At 30.7% G+C, this 20,680-nt stretch overlaps 3 protein-coding genes across 7 annotated transcripts; 1 reads left to right on the forward strand and 2 right to left on the reverse strand.

The window, feature by feature from the left end:
- Positions 1–798: 798 nt before the first annotated feature.
- LOC123195040 (guanine nucleotide-binding protein alpha-1 subunit) lies at positions 799–7,404 on the reverse strand. Of its 5 annotated transcripts, none has more exons than XM_044608608.1 (15): positions 7,061–7,403; positions 6,845–6,945; positions 5,722–5,896; positions 5,484–5,556; positions 4,847–4,884; positions 4,658–4,747; positions 4,400–4,477; positions 4,061–4,168; positions 3,821–3,922; positions 2,829–2,884; positions 2,324–2,458; positions 1,914–2,007; positions 1,737–1,796; positions 1,567–1,646; positions 799–1,268 (listed from the first exon to the last, which is right to left on the reverse strand). In XM_044608608.1, the coding sequence occupies exons 3-15, from the start codon at positions 5,806–5,808 to the stop codon at positions 1,091–1,093; spliced, it is 1,179 nt and encodes a 392-aa protein (XP_044464543.1). In that variant the 5' UTR covers positions 5,809–5,896; positions 6,845–6,945; positions 7,061–7,403; the 3' UTR covers positions 799–1,090. The 5 variants fall into 5 exon arrangements, with proteins under 5 accessions (XP_044464543.1, XP_044464542.1, XP_044464544.1 ...); XM_044608607.1 differs by having other exon boundaries at positions 6,802–6,945; XM_044608609.1 differs by lacking the exon at positions 6,845–6,945 and having other exon boundaries at positions 7,061–7,404.
- A 1,067-nt stretch (positions 7,405–8,471) lies between these two features.
- LOC123194029 (uncharacterized hydrolase YugF-like) lies at positions 8,472–10,663 on the reverse strand. The gene is made up of 4 exons (XM_044607142.1): positions 9,879–10,663; positions 8,909–9,004; positions 8,756–8,823; positions 8,472–8,664 (listed from the first exon to the last, which is right to left on the reverse strand). Exons 1-4 carry the CDS (start codon positions 10,506–10,508, stop codon positions 8,550–8,552), a joined length of 909 nt encoding a protein of 302 aa, XP_044463077.1. The 5' UTR covers positions 10,509–10,663; the 3' UTR covers positions 8,472–8,549.
- Positions 10,664–17,938: 7,275 nt separating this feature from the next.
- LOC123194028 (probable serine/threonine-protein kinase PBL12) lies at positions 17,939–19,958 on the forward strand. The gene is made up of 5 exons (XM_044607141.1): positions 17,939–18,521; positions 18,634–18,769; positions 18,851–18,987; positions 19,078–19,201; positions 19,289–19,958. Exons 1-5 carry the CDS (start codon positions 18,123–18,125, stop codon positions 19,855–19,857), a joined length of 1,365 nt encoding a protein of 454 aa, XP_044463076.1. The 5' UTR covers positions 17,939–18,122; the 3' UTR covers positions 19,858–19,958.
- The last annotated feature ends 722 nt before the right edge of the window (positions 19,959–20,680 follow it).

Below are 20,680 nucleotides of genomic sequence, written 5' to 3' on the forward strand. Positions count from 1 at the left end.
AAGTAGAAAGTCAAGTTCCCTTAAGACATAATTTAGTTACCACTGCATCAATATCAAAATAATATCCCTATGCAACAAAGAGGATCTAACGGATTTGAATTTATTATGTAAGACCATGACATAAAGTAATGTATCACAAGCATCAAACCATTTTGATTCAAACAATGATCATTGGTCACATAGAGTTGTACTCTTAGATAAAAATCTTTAATGGACTGACTGGGTTTTTTAATGCATGTGCCTAATATCACTATAAAGTTTGAATAAAACTTATTTCAAGCTCAACCAAGTTTGTTTCGAATTTAGTTTTAATTGCCACATCAATTCATGTAATTTTTATGTGCACAAATTATGTGCATATACTACTGTAAATATGAATACAAAAATTTGCTCATGCATAAATTGGAGAATGTTTGAAGTAAGGCATAAGAAAGGTTTGAAACGAAAGGGCATCATTGAAGGAAACAAAGTTGCAATAGAGATCCCTTAGGTGCCTCCGAGATGATAGGCTAGCTGGACTTGGGCTACACATGTAGATTGGCCATGAAAATGACTTTGTATGAAAGCTTTTGCTGCTGATCAAAATGACTTTGAATGATATCCAAAGTTTTTCTTCAAAAAGGTTTCAGAAACAAAGAGGAATCAACACCATCATAATCAAATCTCCCTTTCATATCTACCCATCTGGGAAACATATTCTAATCTCTTCAAGATTTTCCTCTACAAGCCAGTTGACTAGTTAGTTTCAGATTGATTCCATGAATCAGAAATCTTTGGCAAAAGATGAGACAGAATCCGTACAGACAACAAACTATATTAGAACAAAAATTATAAGCAACTTTTGTAAGTTTTGATGCCTGCTCTGAAACAAGACAGACAAGAAAAAGAATTCTAGGTTGGTTTTTTCTTAATACATATAAGCAGCCAATGGAATAATATGGAAAAAATTTTGTCGTCCATCTGTGTGAGAAACAAATGGAATTCAAAACTTGTGCCCTATGGAATGTGATATACCAGCAGTCAACAAATGGGGTATTTCATCCAACTTTAATTTTTAAAATCTGACCAATTCAAAAGAATTCATGTCTGTTCACAATAAGCCTGCCTCAAAGAGATTTCTGCGTCTGAGTGTCTCGTCTACTAGCTTGAAAGTTTTTTTCACAAGCTTCTGATCAAGGGCAGTGGTTCTGTAGATCTTGAAGACCCGGTCCACACGATCAGGAGTTGTGCTTTGGAAATATAACTCCTCAAACTTCTTTTTCACATACCTAAATGGAAAGTTTCCAACATGGAATAGTCATTTGATCTATTCTGGAAACAAACTAATCAAATTGCATGAAAGTCTACAAAAGCCTTTAAATAATCAACTGGGATAACCTGAATTTTAAAAGCCAATCAGTTGAAGATATTTGAAGCCAATATTAGCAAACCAGAAGGCTCACAAATTTGAAGAGAATTCTTATTGCAAAAAGAGGGACAGTCATTTGTTCACTGAAGATGTTTTAGCACCCTAAACTTACTACACAACCAGAGAACACACGCAACTACAAACTTATGGATGCTTACTCATAGGCATGCTCAATCTCCTGTTTTCCTGTCAAAACTGGCTGGTAATCTTTGAACCATTCGCATACGTTCAGTGGCACCTAGAGAGTACAGAACATTAAAAACCCAAATTGATGAAAAAAAAAAATTGTCAGTCAAATATAAATTTCCACCACTATATTTGGGCTTACTTTTAGAACCTTCTTTTCGAAAATATCAAATTTGTTCAGAAACAGCATGAACGATGTTTTCTGCACCAAAGAAACCAAATATGCGTAAGATTAAAACCCAGCTATCCTAGTACATCCTCAGACATGTACAAACACAAATGCACACTATGCATAGCAGAAAGAGGCAGCGAAGGAGACCTCAAAACATGGTTGCTTCAGAACCCAATCAAAAAGCTCCTTAGTCTCCGTCATGCGGTTCTTTTGTTCATCCTCAAAGAGTGTTTGGTCATACCTGTAGCGCCAAAGTCACCATGTAAGAGCTTTGTAATAGCTAAGATTTTTTTTTTTTGATGTTAGCAAAAAGTGGTCGCAATTTAAATCAGCTTATAGTCTTTGCCAACGGTAGAAAGACAGAAATTTTAGCAACCGTATACATTTTTTTTTTTTTGAAACTTTTTAACATCCATAAATCCACATGCAACTATAATATTATACTGAGAAGCCACAAATCCAAAAAATTCAAGCTTATAGAGAAAAACTTAACAATAGTGTTTAAGTGCTGACATATACAAACTATAAGGGGCGAATGGAAGCAATGCCATTCTTACTCGCTAATAGCAGCACAAAATATTACAGCTGTGACACCTTCAAATAGATGGATCCACTTCCTTCTCTCATTTCTTTGGCCTCCAACATCAAAGAGTCTGTATACTTCACCACTTTTCTTATGCTCTCCTACGGGGCTGGAAAACCATGGCCAACAGGAAGTCCCTCATTGAAAGTATAAGGCAAAACACAAACATGCAGAAGAGCTCTATGCTTCAAACCACAAATTTAAGTTGCTTAATAAAAACTGCTATACTCACCATGCTAACATGTAAGAAAAAATACATAAATATAATTTCAATAATTTATTACGGCCTCCATTTGCAGGTAAAATTAATTTATAAAAAACAAATGGCCAAAATAAGCAAGTTGAAATGGCTGGACCGTAAGACCTAGACACTAACAAAAGGATGCATTCATGAGAAAACAAAAAGGCGATGCAGATGACAACATTAAGTGTCACATAAGATGGTTTGATCATCCACAGCACTTGAATAAAATGATTACCTGAATTGGATCTCTACAACACCAGTTGTGCGAACTCTTGCATAAAGAACATCTTCCTGCCACACCAAATATGATGAAAAACTATTGTATGAATGATAAATTCATGAATATAGTTTTTGTAATACCCCGAGATATAATTGGCTACACAGGGACAATACAATGCTATACTGTAAATGGCATATACTTCAAAAATTGACAGAAGTCGCTGATATCAGTCATCAATACTACAACATAATTACTTCCTAGCCAGAATCAGGAGGTATGAAAAAGAATACAGGGCTGATGTTACTGCCTAAGAAAATAATAATAATAACAAAGGGGTGTTAATTGTAGAAACACAAAATATATGGTAATTTCATAATTTTTCACAGTCCTCCCTTCCCAAGCTAAGCAACTGATAATATAGTTGATCAGCAAATATAGAGCTCATTGAACTTCTTTAGCGAACATGATTTTCATAATAAATTTATGTATAGGATCACTCCAAAACTAACTACAGATGATGAACAAACTAGAGTGTAAATGGATACTGCAAAAAAGTAGACCTTACACCACAAGAAACCATTTACTAAGTATGAATTTGTGAAGAACGTAATACGTTGCAGACAGAATATTCCCATGTAGTCCTTGCCAAATAGTAAGAGCAACACTAGGAGCACGAGCTAACTTAATATGTTAAAGCAGGAACTATGCAAAGATTAAATTTAGTTTCACCTTACCGAGAACAGACAGGAATGACAAGTTACTAACCAACGAGCAGTAATATACACACTGTAAGATTATCATTTTATGATAAACTTGATAAAGCGAATTCTATACAGATCCAGACATCGTTTGAATATTGATGTTTTTAGTATGTTCAGTCTATCACAAGAGGCTAATTCATCATCATACCATAACAGATTCTCTCTCCCAATCAAAACATTCTCATACTTTCTGAAAAGAAGAGAAGCAAAATAGACAGACACACACACACATTACAGAATGATTACCTTTGTTGGAATGTAATTCAAGTCAGACAGTCTTTGCAAATTGTCCATGAAATAATTTGCACAGTCAGGAAGTTGGAGTTCATTACCACGAGCAAATGTTTCCTATAACATATAAACAGCGCATTAGAATCTTAACAGTGTAGCAAAACTTATATATTTAAAAGAACTAAATTGACTGAAATAAATAAATGAGACTGATATAGCAATCAGCATATCTGTTCTACATGATGCAACAACCACCTGAATGGCAGGATCTTTCCATAGAGTTTCTATATCCTGTGCAAGCTCTCTTGTCAAACGTGGATAATCCAACCTGCCTCCGATTTCTGATAGCTTTTCTCCAAGATCCTAATAGAGAATACCAGTTTTAAGTAGTGCTACAGTTTGAACATAGAATTGAGAACGCTAGACAGCATCAGGAAAACAGCAAAAAACCATGATTGGCTATATATTTCAAAAACATAAAACACATGATAAAACATTTTACAACACTTGTACAGCAGAAACAACTTTTGGACAGAAGCAGACAAGATAATCTCACAGAGGCAATGTAGTAGACAAAGAATGATGAATGCTAACCTTATTTTCACTGGATACAGCATACTTTAAGGAATCTGTTTCGTTCTGAGCCAATTCCTTCGACCCATCATACAAAATCTGTTCAAGCATATCGATTATGCTTTATATTAAAGGATTAAAACTTGTGTCATTTAGCTCTAAGAAGGAAAATACATCTCATCCATTGTGAAACTTATATGCCACTATAAACAGCTGACACCACACACACTTTGTTATTCAAAGGGAAATAACCAACACACCCTTTCAAGTATTGCATACTTTTATAGTCTGATAAACATTGGCATCAATGACTGAGGTATAACTCTTTAGCTCTGCCTCATCAAAGCCAGTTTGGAAGAGAAGTTTAATCTGTGTACAATTACACACAAGAAAGAAAATATATATTTAATCAGCATTGTCAGTAGACTGTATACTTTACTTAGAGGGAATATCATTAGTATGTCTTGCCTGCTTAAAAATTGTGGACTTCCCGGACTCCCCAGCACCTTAACAACAAAAATTGACTGTCATTTTAGTGAACCTAAAATATAAAAGAAATAAAACAGAAATTGACAATAACGGCTTGAATAAGAAAGGCAAGGGAAAAAAATTGGGCACATTGTAAGGAAGGCCTGAAAGTGCAGACACTTTCAGAAGGATCATTTTCAAAATAGGAAATGGAAATTAAAAAAGAAAAATATAAACATGAAGTGTAAAATAAATTAACAGATATCTTCGTGAAACACCTTGACAAGGAAACATTTAACAACAAGAGAAATTTAGATGGCTGAAGGAAGGCATCAAGGTAAAAATTAGATTTCATCAAAGATTTGTTAAACATAAATCTTAAAAATAAATCTGCTATCTTTATTATTGGAAAAGGGTGTGTATTCTCCAACCAAATAAGCATTAAATCAAAGGCTTTCATACCCCCAGGGCTGGAAAGCAAAACCACAATATCCATTCATCATTCCAGGAAGGTATCATCAAAAATTACAATGAAAATGTATAACTTGGAACTGCCAATATATTATCAATTTCATGCCATACATAATTAAATAATAAAAGTCAGATACAAACAAAAAAGGGTCTTGAGTCTACACACCTAGTAGTAGAAGTTTCTGGATATGCCTTTCAGCCTTTGTTTCTTGTTCAATGCGTCTTTCAATTTCTGCAGTCTGGAAACACTTGTAAAAATTAAATTGATGACTAAATGTTACATCAAGAATGAGAGATAAAACAGAGGGGATAATTAAAGGACAATTACTTGTTGAATTACAATGACTTTAACCTGTAAAAACAGCAAAGGGGCAAAGAAGTACATGTTTTGTAAGAAACATTACCTGAGCATTCTCTTCAGCATCTGCTGCATTATAACGACGGTTTCTGCTGCAAAGTAAGCCCATGTTTTCTGTTAAAATAGAAAGCATAGAAGAGGCAATAGTCAAGCTCCACCAGGTGTTGCTTGTGTCTTCAATTAGCTTCTATAATGTTGACTCATAACATAACTGAGCGAGCCTGCTCACAAAACAATAAGGATCACGATTAGTAATATCTCCCTCAAAATAAGATCCAGGTGGTTAAGACAACTAACAGGTCCAAAACAAGAACGTACTTGAATCACATGGTAACTATGTTAGTTCCTTACTGAGATTAGATCACATTTAATGGAGGAAAAGTAAAAATTATGAGGTATACATGCTTGCAAGGCTGAATGACCCATGACCCAAGTGAGGATGAAAGCACAAGTATATCAATCTCATTTATGTTCTGATGCCAATATAGTTAAAGCCATTTATTAGTAGAATCTTCAAACAAATTTGCACATGTGTGTGGAGAATGCATCAAGCACAAACTGTGATCTAAGAACAAAAACACAAGCGCGCATTTGTTTTCGGCTACAGACCAGTGCCTCAAATCACATGCCATTTCACGTGAATTCAAAGGAAGAAGCATCAGCCAAAACACGTTGAAGAATATAAAGACAATTAATACTTCACAATAAATCAACTCACAGCACCGTATTTGATATTTATGCAGATAATATATAAAACCAGCACATTATGCAACATTAAATACATCTAGTATTAGGTGCTTCACAAATTTTTCTGCGTCCATATTTCCCATGGTTACCAACCCCACTACCAAAGTACAATAATTAACAGAGTTAAATTTTGACTAGTATAAAATTAACATAATCTCCAACCAGTCACCACACATTACAATCTACAATTTAGCAAGAAACTTTCAAACATCAAGAACAAAACCACCACCGAATTTTCACTTAAAGGCCCCGAAATAATCAACAAGATTAAGCAAGCAAAACAATACATCTTGATCTACTACTGGGATAGCAAAACAAATATCTCAGCACAGAATTCGACCCAGAAGAGGAAAAAATGGAAAAAGAAAGAAAGATCTACCAAGAGAGAAAATTGGCAAATTGAAGACAGGAAAAAGGGTAACCTCGTAGAAGAAAGGCGAAGAAAAGCAATAGAGCCAAAAGGGTTGCTGTAGATTTAGGTGGATAGAGAGTTAAAAAAACAAGTCTTTCTGCTTGGTTCTCGCTGAATACATAAACATAAACATGGATATGTTATTTTAATCTATCTTAAATGCAAATTTAAGCATAAAAATAGAACAAAGGGAGTGTTAGAAAGGAATCAAGAGGCAAGGCAATACAAATCTTGAAGAGAAAGAGAGAGAAAGAGCGCCGAAAGCTGCAAAGCTATTGGCTTGAGTTCAGCCTTCTTCTCTCTTCAGTCAAAGTTAAAGAAATAAAATAGTAAAAAAAAGTATATATAGTCTGTCTTCTTGGGAAAATACACCGCTAACAGCTGCTCTCTTTTGTTATGACCAACTGCTCAGAAAGACTGAACTCCATACAGATTTGCCTAATTGCAACCAGTACCGGTGCAAGAACAACTTTTCATAATCAAGTGGGAAATGCTTCAGTGCATTGATCTTCAAGTTCATCATCAAAGTGTTGGCTTTTTTGAGCCGTGCGATGGTTTTGGTTGGGGGGGTCAAGGGTGGCAGTTGAAGTAGAAGAGGCAAAGGTGTTGGCAAGTTTAGGTAGAATATGTTGAAGTTTAGTCAAATATTCTTATCGGATTTTGTCGTTTGCTGTTTACTAATACAGTAACGCCATTACCGCAATAACCTCTCAGATTCAAAGTATTCTTCATTTTCATTAAAATAATACAGAAAATGACATTGTGAATACTTTTGTTTTCTATTCTACGGTGAAGAATAAAGAAAAAGTAAAGAGACGTGAAGGAGCATGAGACGCGGTGAGACTTTGGAGCTTCAAAAAGAAAATGGCAACCTCTTGGTTGACCATTTTTTCCCCCTCTTCTACACTCGTATCCTATGTGAACAAACTCACTGTAACTCTTTTTTTTTTTTTTTTTGTGTGTGTTGAATTATTATAATTGAGTGTGTGTGTGTATATATATATATATATATATTATATGTATTTATTTGAAATACATAAATAAATATATTTTTTATATTTATTATTATATGATTGGATGATTTTAAATTAAAAATAAAATAATATGTAATTATATAAAAACATATATAAATATATATCAATTTGTATACTCAAAATAGGTATGCATAATATTGTTTATAAAAATATTAATAAAATAAAATTATTTGTATATACATTTTTAGTACATATTCAAATATACCGATAATATATATTCATATGATTGAATAATTTTAAATTAAAATAAAATAATATCTGATTGTATAATAGCACATCACCTATATATCTAAATATATATATATATATAAAATTTTATAAAAAATAACGATGTATCATGATATAATTAAATATTATTTTTATCTCTAATTTAAAATTATTAAATTATATATTAATATATAAAATTATACCTATCATTTGTATACTTATCCCTACCCAAGAAAAATAGTAAATCAAGTGATCAGCCATTAAAGTACAGACCTCGTGACTAGAACACAATGAAGATAGCCCCAAAAATTCTATTGGGCTCTCTATAGCCCAAAACAAATGGAAAGCCCACATTTGAAACTGGGTTCCACTCTATACCATTTTATGCAAAAAAAAAAGAAAAAGAAATCAATTTTATTCATAATTTATGCCTTCAGAATCCTAATGACATTACATGCAGCAATTGGTTTTGGCTCAAGAGGAACATAAGAAATTTTTGACAATGCTGTTGAACAATTGAGGGTTTTCGATTTGAGGCACATGAGACGTCTTTTTTATTACCTCCAACCTCGCCTTCTCCCCAAGAAGCCTGCAACTCAAAATTCAGTAAATTTTAATATCACTCTTCAACTCTAAAATCAACATTATAACTAGTGAATAAAGTCAGTTAGGTTTCATACTCCTTGAGTTCAGTAGCCATCTTCAAAGGAAATATCTGGTCTTGATCTCCCCATAGGATCAACACATCCTGCATACCCAGATAAGCAGCTGATAATTATGATTAATTAGTTAATTAATGAATTAATAAAGACTGATGAAGGGTAATTAAGAACCTGTTGAAGTGGGGAAAGCTTTGCAGAATCGTCCTTTCCAAGGGTGAGTCCCTTCAAGAGTTCCATCTTCTCCTTCCTGTTGTCTGAGTACAATTTCTGCAACCATTCATAGTTATCGGTATCTTATTATACACAATACGTACCATATAATATAATACAATACAATATAAATATAAAGCAATATATATTATAAGGTATATTAAATTAATACATATCATATAATACAATACGATACAAGTATAAAGCGATACGTATTATAAGATGCATCAAATTAATACGATACAGTGAACATATCATACGATATGATACATATTACTTATACGGATGGATACACTATTTAGATAAAATAATAATACAGTAGAGATGTATATAAAAAATTTTAAAATTTTAAGAGTGTTTATAATATTTTTTTTTAAAATGATAACGTGTTATTAAATTTTTTTATTATTTTATCTTTTAAAAGTTACATCATACTAAAGGAGACTTAATATTTGATATGAAAAATTAGATTTTTAATATACGATACAATATACAATTCAACTACCATGAATATAAAAGCATTCTGGTTATTTACAGTGCTACTTAGAAAGGAAAAATGTGAATTCATGCAATACCTTCTTTGCCTTCAACTTGGACATTTTCTAATGCACTTTGCAAGTTTATGCAATGCCTGTAATTTTCTGGTCTCAAGATATTATGTTTATCTTGAATATGGGATCGGTTGTGTGTCTCATTATCTACATGTAACGCATATCATAAAATTAAATATATGTATGGGCCATGCATTTATTATTATATAGTTTTACATGGCACCTAACTATAGGATAAGTGGCTACCAGCTGTATGACAAATTCATGGTTTGATTGATGAAAAGGAAAGATCACCCATGGCTAAATCATACGCATTCAATTCAACCAGTAATGAATGATCGTAATGAAACAACAATGGCTAGAAACAATTGAATAATTACCTCAACAACATCATTGAGGAAAAAATCAGGGATGATTCTGAGTTTCTTGGAGACGGCTAAGCCGGTTAACGTCCTCAACTGCGACGTCGTTTCCGGCAACATAAGGTGCTCGATACTCTCCACCTTCGCCCTCTTCAACAGGGCCTCGTTATCACTGTGTGTCAAGTTGACTCCAGAGCTGGCAATCACGACCTTCTCCACGTTATCCGCCCACATTTTCGCCATATGATACGCCACAAACCCACCGTAGCTGGTGCCCATAACGGAGAACTTTTTCACGCCGATGTTTTCCAGCAACTTCCCGACAGAAACCGCTTGAAAAACCTCTGATCGTTCTTTAGACTTCGTCGTGGAATTTCCAAAAAAGATGAGGTCAGGCACATAGACGTGAAAGTGAGGGGCGAAGAATTTAACCTGTTTCCGCCACTGCCAGATAGCGGCGGGGCCGAAGCCGTGAATAAGAACGAGTGAAGGTTTTTGGAGGGTGATTTGGTCGGGGTTGGGACCCCAGAAGTGAATTGTCGTCCCGTTTTTCAAGTCGAGAGTTTGTGAAGTGAGGCCGGAGGAGATGAAGCAACGGCGGAGGTAAAGGCTGTAAAGGGAAACAAGGCTTAGGAATGAAGGTGCCATGGTGGGGAAAGATTGAGGTTAGGCCATGGTGAAGGAGTGTGAATATTAATGGTTCCTCATCTTGGTGTTTATTTTAGTCAGAAAGAAAGGAGGCGTTGGAGAAATGGCTATTGATTTTTTTTTTTTTCCTTCTTGCTTGAATTACGCCGTTGTTGGGTATTGGGTTGTTTACCTAAGAAAATAAAGGGAGAAATTTGTAATTTAATGTATGATATTTATCTCATTGGGCATTTTAGTAAATTTGCATTATGCGGTTATCGCATTCAGCCCCCCCAAAAAACTAAGAATGTTTGGTGCTTCAATGTATCTCTACAAGCCATGTGCAATTTTTGACTTTAGGAAGGAGCGTATGGCATAGGTATTTAAAACCGGTTAATTAAATTAATTTGATGATTTTTTAAATTGAATAAAAGTTTTAATTAAAAAAATCATAAATTAAAATTAAACTAATTTAAAAATTAATTAATTTTTAATCAAACTGAACAAATTAATTAATTAAACTAAATTTTTGGTTAATCAATTTTGAAGAATTATCCAATTTTATTATTTTTTAATTTTTAAAAAAATATATTTAATATTCTATTAATTTTTTAAAATTTTGTTTGTTTTGATTAATTGATTTTAAAAAATAGTTAAATCTATAATCAATCAAATTAAAAAATTAATTTTTTTAATATTTTTGAATTGATATTTAAACCGATTATTCAAATAACCTATCGTTTTATTTGGTTTTTCGTTCGGAAATTAGTTTGGTTTGAATACCAAATGATTGTGACCATAGCTAACTCTTTATTGAAACTGGAAAAGGTAGATGCAATTTTTAATGAGTTGGTGATCTTCATCCATAGCCTTCTTCTATGGTCCAAAATGTAGCGAAAACTATGGTGATGTGACTACCTTACAAATATATTAAATTTTGTGAAATTATTTGTTTGCATTTGCTAGTTTTCAGCAGTATTTTTAAAATTGAATAGGATTATTTCGTTTGATCAATTAAATCATGAGTTAGTTTATAATTCGATCTAATTTTATGATTTGATTTGGTTTATATATAAATATTAATTTATTTAAAATTTGATCAAATTTGATAAATTAGTTTAACCGAAAAAACCATTTAAAATCAACAGTTTGTAATTGATTTTTTTTATTTAGGTAATGAAATATCAATTGTTTAATTAATATATTTGGAATTATATTTATATTTAAAAATGTGATAAATATTTGATATTATTTAAAAAATATATAATAATTCGATAATAAACTAAACCAATTAATTATCCAGTTAAACAAATCAAACTATGAACTAATAAAATAATCGATTTGTTCACTAGTCATGTTTTAAAACATTAGTTTTTAAAATCTTCACCCTGATGTGACGAAAACGATAGTAACCAAATGCCTTCGTCCAATGATGAAAACGACAACTTCATCATTGGACTTCTTCTTGTTTTTTATGCCAAAAAAAGGGAGAGAGGAAGAGAGAAGCTGATAGGTGACGACGTTGGAAAAGAGAGGAAGAAAAGGTAAAAAAACGAAAGAAAAAATATAATATTCCAAAGTTTAATTATAAGAAAAAATTGTCAGTTTTCTAAACCTAAAAGAGAAATGGATAATGTTTTATTATTTTTAATATATTACTAGTTAAATACCAATTTTATCTCTCTAAAATTTAATTAATTTTGTTAATTTTAATCATCTAAAAATAAATATTTAAGCTTTTAATAATTAACATGTATCAATATAATCAACTTTGAGTGAGAATAAGTCTTTTGACTATTATTCGTTTGCGTTTGATAGTTTTCAGAATCTTTACGTGGGCATGATGTCAATGAGTTGGTTCTCAAAATTTCCCAACAAATTACAGCAAGTTGCCATATTTTAGACGAGGGAAATAACATCCTAAAAATAACATACAGGATTAAGGGAGATGTGAACAAAGTTTATGGATCATATATTAGTTTTTGGATAATATTATATATATTTATTTTAGATACATAAATATATATATATTTATATATATTATCATATGATTAAATATTATTTTATCTTTAATTTAAAATTATTTAATTATATAATAATATATATGAATATATATATAATTTTATTGCCAATTTTCCAGGTTATTGTTGAACTAACAATTACATAAAATTCAATTATTTATGATATTGAATTGGGGATCGAAAGGGTTCTACATCTGCATGAATAAACAATAAATAAGAAAGCCCAGGGATGATCTCTCCTCTATTTTTAAGGCTACAGAAAACGGCCCAACATGCCCTTAACCCCGCTGAAGTTTTATTTTTTTTATTTTTTTTAATATTAAACATGTTATTATATAATTAAGTAATTTTAAATTAAAGATAAAAAAATATTTAATTATATAATAATATATTATTATTTATATATAAAATTATACATATTATTTTATTATTAATATTTTAGTTTCTCATAATATTAATAATAATTTTTTATTATTTTCTAATTTTCAATAATATTAATAAATATTTTTAGATTCTTTATGTAATAACAATTAATTAATATTTTGTTAAATAATAAATTTTTAAAAAAATTGTAAACAGTGTCATGTTAGGTCGAATTAGCTCACAAGCTGAACTTCATAGTCGTAGGCATAACGTACTACAGTAGTAGATTGTGTCTGCACAAACAAGACCAAAAAAGTGGGGTTTGGATCGATCCAATCCCCTTGGCACCTCTACTAATATTCTAAAATTAATTTCAATTTTTAATATTTAGAAAATAAATCTATAATTAAAAATTAAAACATTTTATTTCTCTTGTCAAAGAGTAAGTCTATCAATAGTCACATTGGTATGATAGATTATAAGAAAAATTATTTCTCTTATAATTTATTAAATCTTTTTTTCATTTATTTTTATATTTTTGTCAATTATTATATTTCTTTCCTCAAATTTATATTGAAATGATAGTAATTCAAATGAATTTAATTAAAGGAAAGAAATGAGAGAAAAAGAAAAACAAGAAAAGCAAAAAAAGGAATTTGTAGCTCATGATTTAGGGTCCCAAAAATATGGTTTGGTGGGTTATGAATAGTTTTAGATAGAAGCAAAATTAGTGAAAGAGAACATATGCATGCATGCTACGAACTATAATGGGGCATTTTACATTACACTGTCTACAGTAGAACACGTCTATAATATAACACATTTGTAGTAGAATATAGACCCACAATAAGGTCCACTCTAGTAGAATATGCTTGTAGTATAGCACAATTCGGATTTAGAAATGGTGTAGTGAGAGAAAGGAAGAGAGCTCGAGTTTAAAAAAGTGTCAAATCCTTATAATAAGCTTTTAGAAAGTATCAAATGGAGACCAAATAGGACAAAGTATGACCCAAATAGTAATTGATGAACTAGATTATCCTTTCGATTCCTTGATGAGGCTATGATGTGAGATTGAAACTCGAGGGTGATTTAGAACATGAAAGAAGATAGTTTACTTAATTCTTTCCTTTTACTAAGTGTTCTTATCTTTCACTTTCTTTTATTTCATGATTGTACGTACGGGTGATTGAGCTAGCTATAAGGCAGGGTTAGGTCAATGAAGATAGATACAGGCTAGTGCTGGTTACCTATAGTTTTTGTTACATGTATATGAGATTATTGATTTTTGGCTTTATTCAAATAGTTGTATAGTTGTATCTAGGGATATGTATATAATTACTCCATGATCTCAGATGTTTTTAGATGAGTTTTCATATGAGATATATACATCTTTTATTCACTTCAAGATTTTCAGTTTTCTTATAATAATTTCATAACGCTTTTAGCAACGAGTTTATTTTAAATTTTGTTTTAAAATAAACGCTTAAGATATTAATTCATAATATTTTTTCTCTGAAAAATAACATTTATGGGGAGAGATGTTACAAAATCTAGATACTGTGCTTTGAAATTTATCCGTTCAATCAATCTGAACATCTTTCCACTTAAAAAAATAAAAACATTTAGGATTCATTAGGAGGAGTTAAAGTTGTCCACGGAACTGAATTTTAACATATCATAAACAGTTATGTGTTAGGGTTTTTTTTGAATGATTAATGGTATTTCAATGAATAATTAGTTGGACTTTCAATTTTGAAAAGATATTTCAAGATAGATACTATTCTACCAATAAAATTACGTGTGTTTACTTTATATATATAAATAAATATATATTTATATATATTATTATATAAATAAATCATTTTAAAATAAAAATAAAATAATATTTAATAATATAATAATAATAATAATAATAAATATATTAATTTATGTACTTAAAATAATAAAATTATATAATAATTTATATATAATTAATAATATATTATTTTATAATTAAATATTATATTATTTTTAATTTTAAATTATTTAATTATATAATAATATATTATTAACTATGTTTTCATGCATGTTAAAATATTATCCATTTACGTTACATCAATTAAAACACGTGATTTTTTTTCACACGAAATATATAGCTGGCATGAAATCTATTTTAATTGTGCCTAAATTCTTATTCACTGAACCTTCTCTGGTGGAAATAGTAAGAACCGAAACTAAGAAACCTAATTACCCAATATTCTTTGATATTCATATAATAATATTTATTGTACCTCTCTTCCGAACTTTGAACCAAGTCATGTATGATGTATATATTTCTAGCACGTTTTACGACTTGAACAAAATGAAAAACCCTCCAAATCAGACCGTACGTGTACATATAAATGTATATATAATTTAATTTAAATTATAAAATTAAATTAAATTGATTAAAAATTATAGTTTAATTTTGTTTAATTTAGATTAAAATTCTTTGAAAAATAGTTTTTAGTTTAGATTATAGTTTAGATGATTTTTAAACCAAGCTAAATTATAAATTATATTTTTTAAAAATACATATATAATAAATATATTTAATAGAATTTTTTAATAAATAATTAGGTCTATAATTTGATTTTTTTTATATTTTTTTATTATTTTTTTATACATATATATTATATTTATATTTCATATTTATTTTACATATTTATATAATATTTCAAAAATATATAATTTTATTTAATAATATATCTTTAAAAATAAATAATTTTAATATATTTAAATTGTAATATAAACCAAACTAAATCATATTTATTTTATTTAATTTAGTTTAATTTAAAATTTAAAATAATTTAATTTAATTTAAAAATATTTAATATTATTACTTTCTAATTTGATTTAAAAGAACTTTTAAACTACACTACATTATATCGTATATATCTATAGGGATCTAGTCAAACTCAACATTGGTAAATTACGCCATGACTCGCCTCTTTATGAGTCCGTGAAACACTAAGGCTCTTAATTGACAATCACCCAGTTCAACGAAAAAAACAATCACAGGAATTTTGTTTGACCGGAACAATGAAAAATTTTATTGAATGGAAATGGAATTGAGATATTTATTAGACTTTAATTAGGATTTTGATACACGAAATGATATGTGATTTTATATATATATATATTTTTTTTAACGTGAAGCTTAATTAATGGGAAAACGGAATTAATGTTGAGATATTTATTAGACTTTAATTAATTTCATTAAGAAAAGCAAAGAATCCCAGTCCAAATTCTTGCAATGAGGTGATGCCTGTCTTTTCAAATCTAACTAATTGAGATTAGCAATCGTGTTGATTTATCTGGCTGGCTGGCTGGCTGGCTGGCTGCTATGAAGAAGCTCATACTTAATTAATTAAATAATGGACGTTCAAACGGAGTTGTTATGTGTCACTAATTAACGAAACAGGAAATTGCGATTAATGGTCTTAATGACATCCTGAAAATTTGACCTCTAAATTATTAAAATTTTTTTGTAGGGGAAAGTCTGATTTTAAACTTTTAAATATTAATTTTTTTAGAGAAATGATTTAAAATAAAATTAATAAAATTTTAAAATTTTAGGTAAATTTTTCATGATAGAGAAATTAAGTGGTTGCGAGTAGATTGATTTGTTCACCCCTAACTTTTGAACATTTTCAACAACATAAACTTCACTCTTCTCCATTTCTTCCTACCTCCATGGCATGGCCCAGCTAGAACTTCACAGTAAGTTTGAAGACAATTTTTAAATGGTCGGAAGATTATTTTCTATCCAAGTTTTAATCTAATTTTAAAAATATATTTTTGATATTTTAAAAATTCAAACTCTTAATTATAAATTAACTTTTATTAGAATTTTTTATTATAGACAAAGAAAAAACATTATTTTATCATCATCCTAAAACTTAACAAAATTTATATCATTTTCTTGTTTTAGTTTAAAAAACTAATCATTTTTTTTTCATGATTAAGTTTTGAAAAATTTATTTTTCTTTTTTAGGGTTTCAAAATCTTATCTCCATTTTTCGGCAATTGACTCTGGCCAACCCATCTTCTTCTTCTGTCATTGATGATAAATACTAGTCTTTACTCATACAATCCAATGACCTTTGACACTCAGAATGATAAATCTTTCATCATTTAAAAGACTTATATGATAATAAAAACATATCATCTTCATCATCATTTAAACAAATTAGACATACCCGTTTCATATTATAATGATATTTTACACTATGTTACATATGAGGAATTTTACATACCAATGATGATGTTCCAAAGAAGATTACCAGTCCCAGAAATTTGTTTTTGAATTATGCACCATAGCTTGATAAGGTCAAATTATTCTAGAAGATATACTGTACAACATAGATTTTCGTGCTGTTGTTTCCTTCCACACATATTTATGTAGTACAGTCATTGGATTTATGGAGAACTTAATTTGTACTTTCCAGTTGGTGAAATCTGATCCTGACATTTTACCACCAGAATAATTCAAAACGTCAGATCATAGATAGTTTCAACTCATACAACCAAATAAAAATTGTTTTGTCCTCACCATCTCGAGAACATATTATTGAATACAGAATTCGGAAGACGTAGGATTAGACTTCGAATTAATAAAGAGTCGAGTCGGCGTGATCCTGATTTTATTTAATCAATATGGAGACTGTGCTGAAGGTATACTAGACAATTACGTCGATGGCAATTAGAATAAAATATAAACAATTAAATTAGTTGATTTAGGTGGTTTAGATTCAATTATTAATCCTCTTTTTCAGCTTTTTCTATTAGTGAAAAAGTCAATAGGGACTCATCAAGAGCCATTCTCTAACTCATCCTTTTTTCAAGTCACAATTAAAAAAAAAATCATTTAAGAATAATTTTCCCATATAGATAATTAAATTATGCTTGTATAATAGACTTTGTAAAATTATACCAATTCATTTTGAGTATATAAATATATATATTTATATATATATATGTGATGGTATATATAAGTGTATATCAATTTACATATCAAAGTAGGTATAAACAGTCTTGCTCATGGATGGTTTACAGGGAATAAATCATCAAACAAGCAACCATAAGTCATTGGGAGGAGTTCTCTATAAATATGCAAAGTGATGTTGTAGTAGGTAAGTGTGAAAGTTTCATCCTGTGGAGCAGCTTCTCCAAATCCCCAGAAACTTTTAATTATTTCATATTTTTTTGAGTTTTGTTTAATTGATGCAAGATGACCCTGAAGAAGATAACATGGAAATCTGTCATCTTCACTTGTTCAAGGAGCAAGAGCTCCCCGCTGCCAGAATCCGATATCATCGATAAACAAGCTGTGAAACAATTAGCTTCATTTCAGAGGCTCTCTCTCTCGGATTTAAGCAATCCCAGTTCACCACTTTCTGCCGATGATTTATCCAATTCTGTGATTGGCTCAAAGCTTCATGTATTCACACTGGCGGAGCTGAGAATAGTGACATCCAATTTCTCCAGGAGTAATATGCTTGGCGAAGGCGGGTTCGGACCCGTGTACAAGGGATTTGTTGATGACAAGATGAAGCCGCGGTTGAAGGCTCAGCCTGTTGCTGTTAAGGCTCTGGACTTGGATGGATTGCAAGGCCACAAAGAATGGATGGTAACTTAAATTAACTTTAATTTTTTTAAATCAAACTGTTTAAAGTGATGAGATACAAACAAATGTGCTTAATTCAAGGGTAGTAATGGCTTTGTTTTACTGTTTTTTATAGGCAGAAATAATATTTCTTGGACAACTGAGGCATCGTCATCTTGTTAAGTTGATAGGATACTGCTGGGAGGATGAAAACAGGCTACTGGTTTATGAATACATGGAGAGAGGCAGCTTGGAAAATCAACTCTTCAGAAGTATATCTTCCTCTCCTTAATGCGTTTTATGTCTCCTTAAAGTATTATTTTTGTTTACATATTGTGCTACTTTTGTCCCAGGATATTCAGCAGCCTTGCCATGGTTAACCCGGATGAAAATAGCTCTAGGGGCTGCCAAGGGCCTGGCCTTTTTACACGAAGAAGATAAACCAGTGATATACCGAGACTTCAAAACATCAAATATTTTATTGGATTCTGTAAGCACTCAATTTATCAGTAATCGAACTCTCTTTGTTGTCATCTGTTATGTCATTTTGATAACTTCTAATTTATTTGGCTCTTTGCAGGATTACACTGCGAAACTCTCAGATTTTGGGCTTGCAAAAGATGGTCCAGAGGGAGGAGAAACTCATGTGATAACACGAGTAATGGGCACACAAGGTTATGCTGCCCCAGAGTATGTAATGACTGGTAATGTTAATCTCTCATGATCTCAATCTTTTCTTATTAAAAATCATTGAACATGAAGCCTAATCCAATTCAATATCCTTATTCCAGGTCATTTGACGATGATGAGCGATGTTTATAGTTTTGGAGTAGTTTTGTTAGAGTTGTTGACTGGTAAACGGGCAATGGATAACACTCGCCCGGGTCGCAAACAAAGCCTTGTGGAATGGGCAAAGCCTTTAATGAAGGAGCCAAGGAAGCTTGACAAGTTAATGGACCCTAGACTTGAAGGGCAATATTCTGCTAGAGGAGCTCAAAAGGCAGTGGCATTGGCTTACAAATGCTTGAGCCACAACCCAAAGTCAAGACCTTCAATGAGTGAAGTGGTCAAACTGTTAGAGTCCCTTCAGGACTTGGAAGATTCATTTGTTGTACCATTTGTGTATGTTGTGCCTAATGAAAATGATAGCAAGGAGTATTTTTCAAACGGGAAAGAAGTAACAAGAAGAGAAGAAAAGGATTCTAGGGAAGAAAATGGACAGGAAAATCATCTCGGTTGGAGACATCGGATCAAGCTACCAATGTCGATGATAACTCGATCAAATTCTGGTTTGTACAAAAAAATTGTACAAACTCTAAACTCTCCCAATCACCACAAGGGAAAAGACAAGGATGAGTAAGACAACTCATCCACATTTTTACTTTCAAAATTACTGAATCAGTATACAGGAATTACAACAAGTGTTTATGAAATTTACGTTGATTTGTTTATTAATATTCAGTATGTGAATAGGCTATTTTGTATACGTCACAAGGTTTAAAGAGTATTAAGATGTTTATAAGAAATATTGTCAAAAGAGATTTAAATTCTTATTTTCATATTTATAATCTCATTTCTTTACCATTCAAACTACTATTTTAAGATAACATCTGTTCTAATAAGTGCTTATGAAATTTAAGTTGATTGATTATTAATATTATTTAAGTATTTAAATAGATTGCATTTTATGCCACAAGGCCTAAACAGTGTCAAGATTTTTATAAAAATATTGTCAAAAAAAGATTTAAACTCTTATTTTCATACTTAAAATCTTATTTTTTTATCACTCAGATTATTTATTTACGACATCGTCTATTCTCTGCGGATACATGAAAATGCAAGTGGATCTTTCAATGGACAATGAAAATACAAGTGGTTATATCTAAGAAATTGAAACTAAGAATAGACAGGAACCTAACGTACATGCATGGCAACTTCATTTTGATTCCTTTTTTTTTTTTTTTAATAATAATTTACGAATAGACAAACACCTACCATTTGTTGTCACAATCAAAGGCAGAATTCTAACCATTAAGAAGACATTCATGAAGCAACTTGATTTTGATTATTATTTACATAATGGCTAGAAAATTAGGAATTTCAACAACTGCTCGCTGGTAAATTATCTTCTTCTCGCCAACATTCAAATTGATAACTTAAAACTCAAACTACTTGTGTGGGCA

The sequence above is a fragment of the Mangifera indica genome, chromosome 13 (assembly GCF_011075055.1).
Source record: "Mangifera indica cultivar Alphonso chromosome 13, CATAS_Mindica_2.1, whole genome shotgun sequence".
Taxonomy (NCBI): Eukaryota; Viridiplantae; Streptophyta; class Magnoliopsida; order Sapindales; family Anacardiaceae; genus Mangifera; species Mangifera indica.

Excerpts from the sequence above, each read along its gene's own strand:
- LOC123195040 (XM_044608609.1), bottom strand. The coding sequence starts at position 5,808 with ATGCTTTCTATTTTAACAGAAAACATGGGCTTACTTTGCAGCAGAAAC. Across the intron at positions 4,885-5,483 it reads CCAGAAACTTCTACTACTAG|GTGCTGGGGAGTCCGGGAAG; the intron begins GTGTGTAGACTC and ends TTTGTTGTTAAG. Across the intron at positions 2,885-3,820 it reads TGAATTACATTCCAACAAAG|GAAGATGTTCTTTATGCAAG; the intron begins GTAATCATTCTG and ends TTGGTGTGGCAG.
- LOC123194029 (XM_044607142.1), bottom strand. The coding sequence starts at position 10,508 with ATGGCACCTTCATTCCTAAGCCTTGTTTCCCTTTACAGCCTTTACCTC. Across the intron at positions 9,005-9,878 it reads TCCTCAATGATGTTGTTGAG|AAATTGTACTCAGACAACAG; the intron begins GTAATTATTCAA and ends GAATGGTTGCAG. Across the intron at positions 8,665-8,755 it reads ATGGCTACTGAACTCAAGGA|GCTTCTTGGGGAGAAGGCGA; the intron begins GTATGAAACCTA and ends TTTGAGTTGCAG.
- LOC123194028 (XM_044607141.1), top strand. The coding sequence starts at position 18,123 with ATGACCCTGAAGAAGATAACATGGAAATCTGTCATCTTCACTTGTTCA. Across the intron at positions 18,988-19,077 it reads CAAATATTTTATTGGATTCT|GATTACACTGCGAAACTCTC; the intron begins GTAAGCACTCAA and ends GGCTCTTTGCAG. Across the intron at positions 19,202-19,288 it reads CCCAGAGTATGTAATGACTG|GTCATTTGACGATGATGAGC; the intron begins GTAATGTTAATC and ends TCCTTATTCCAG.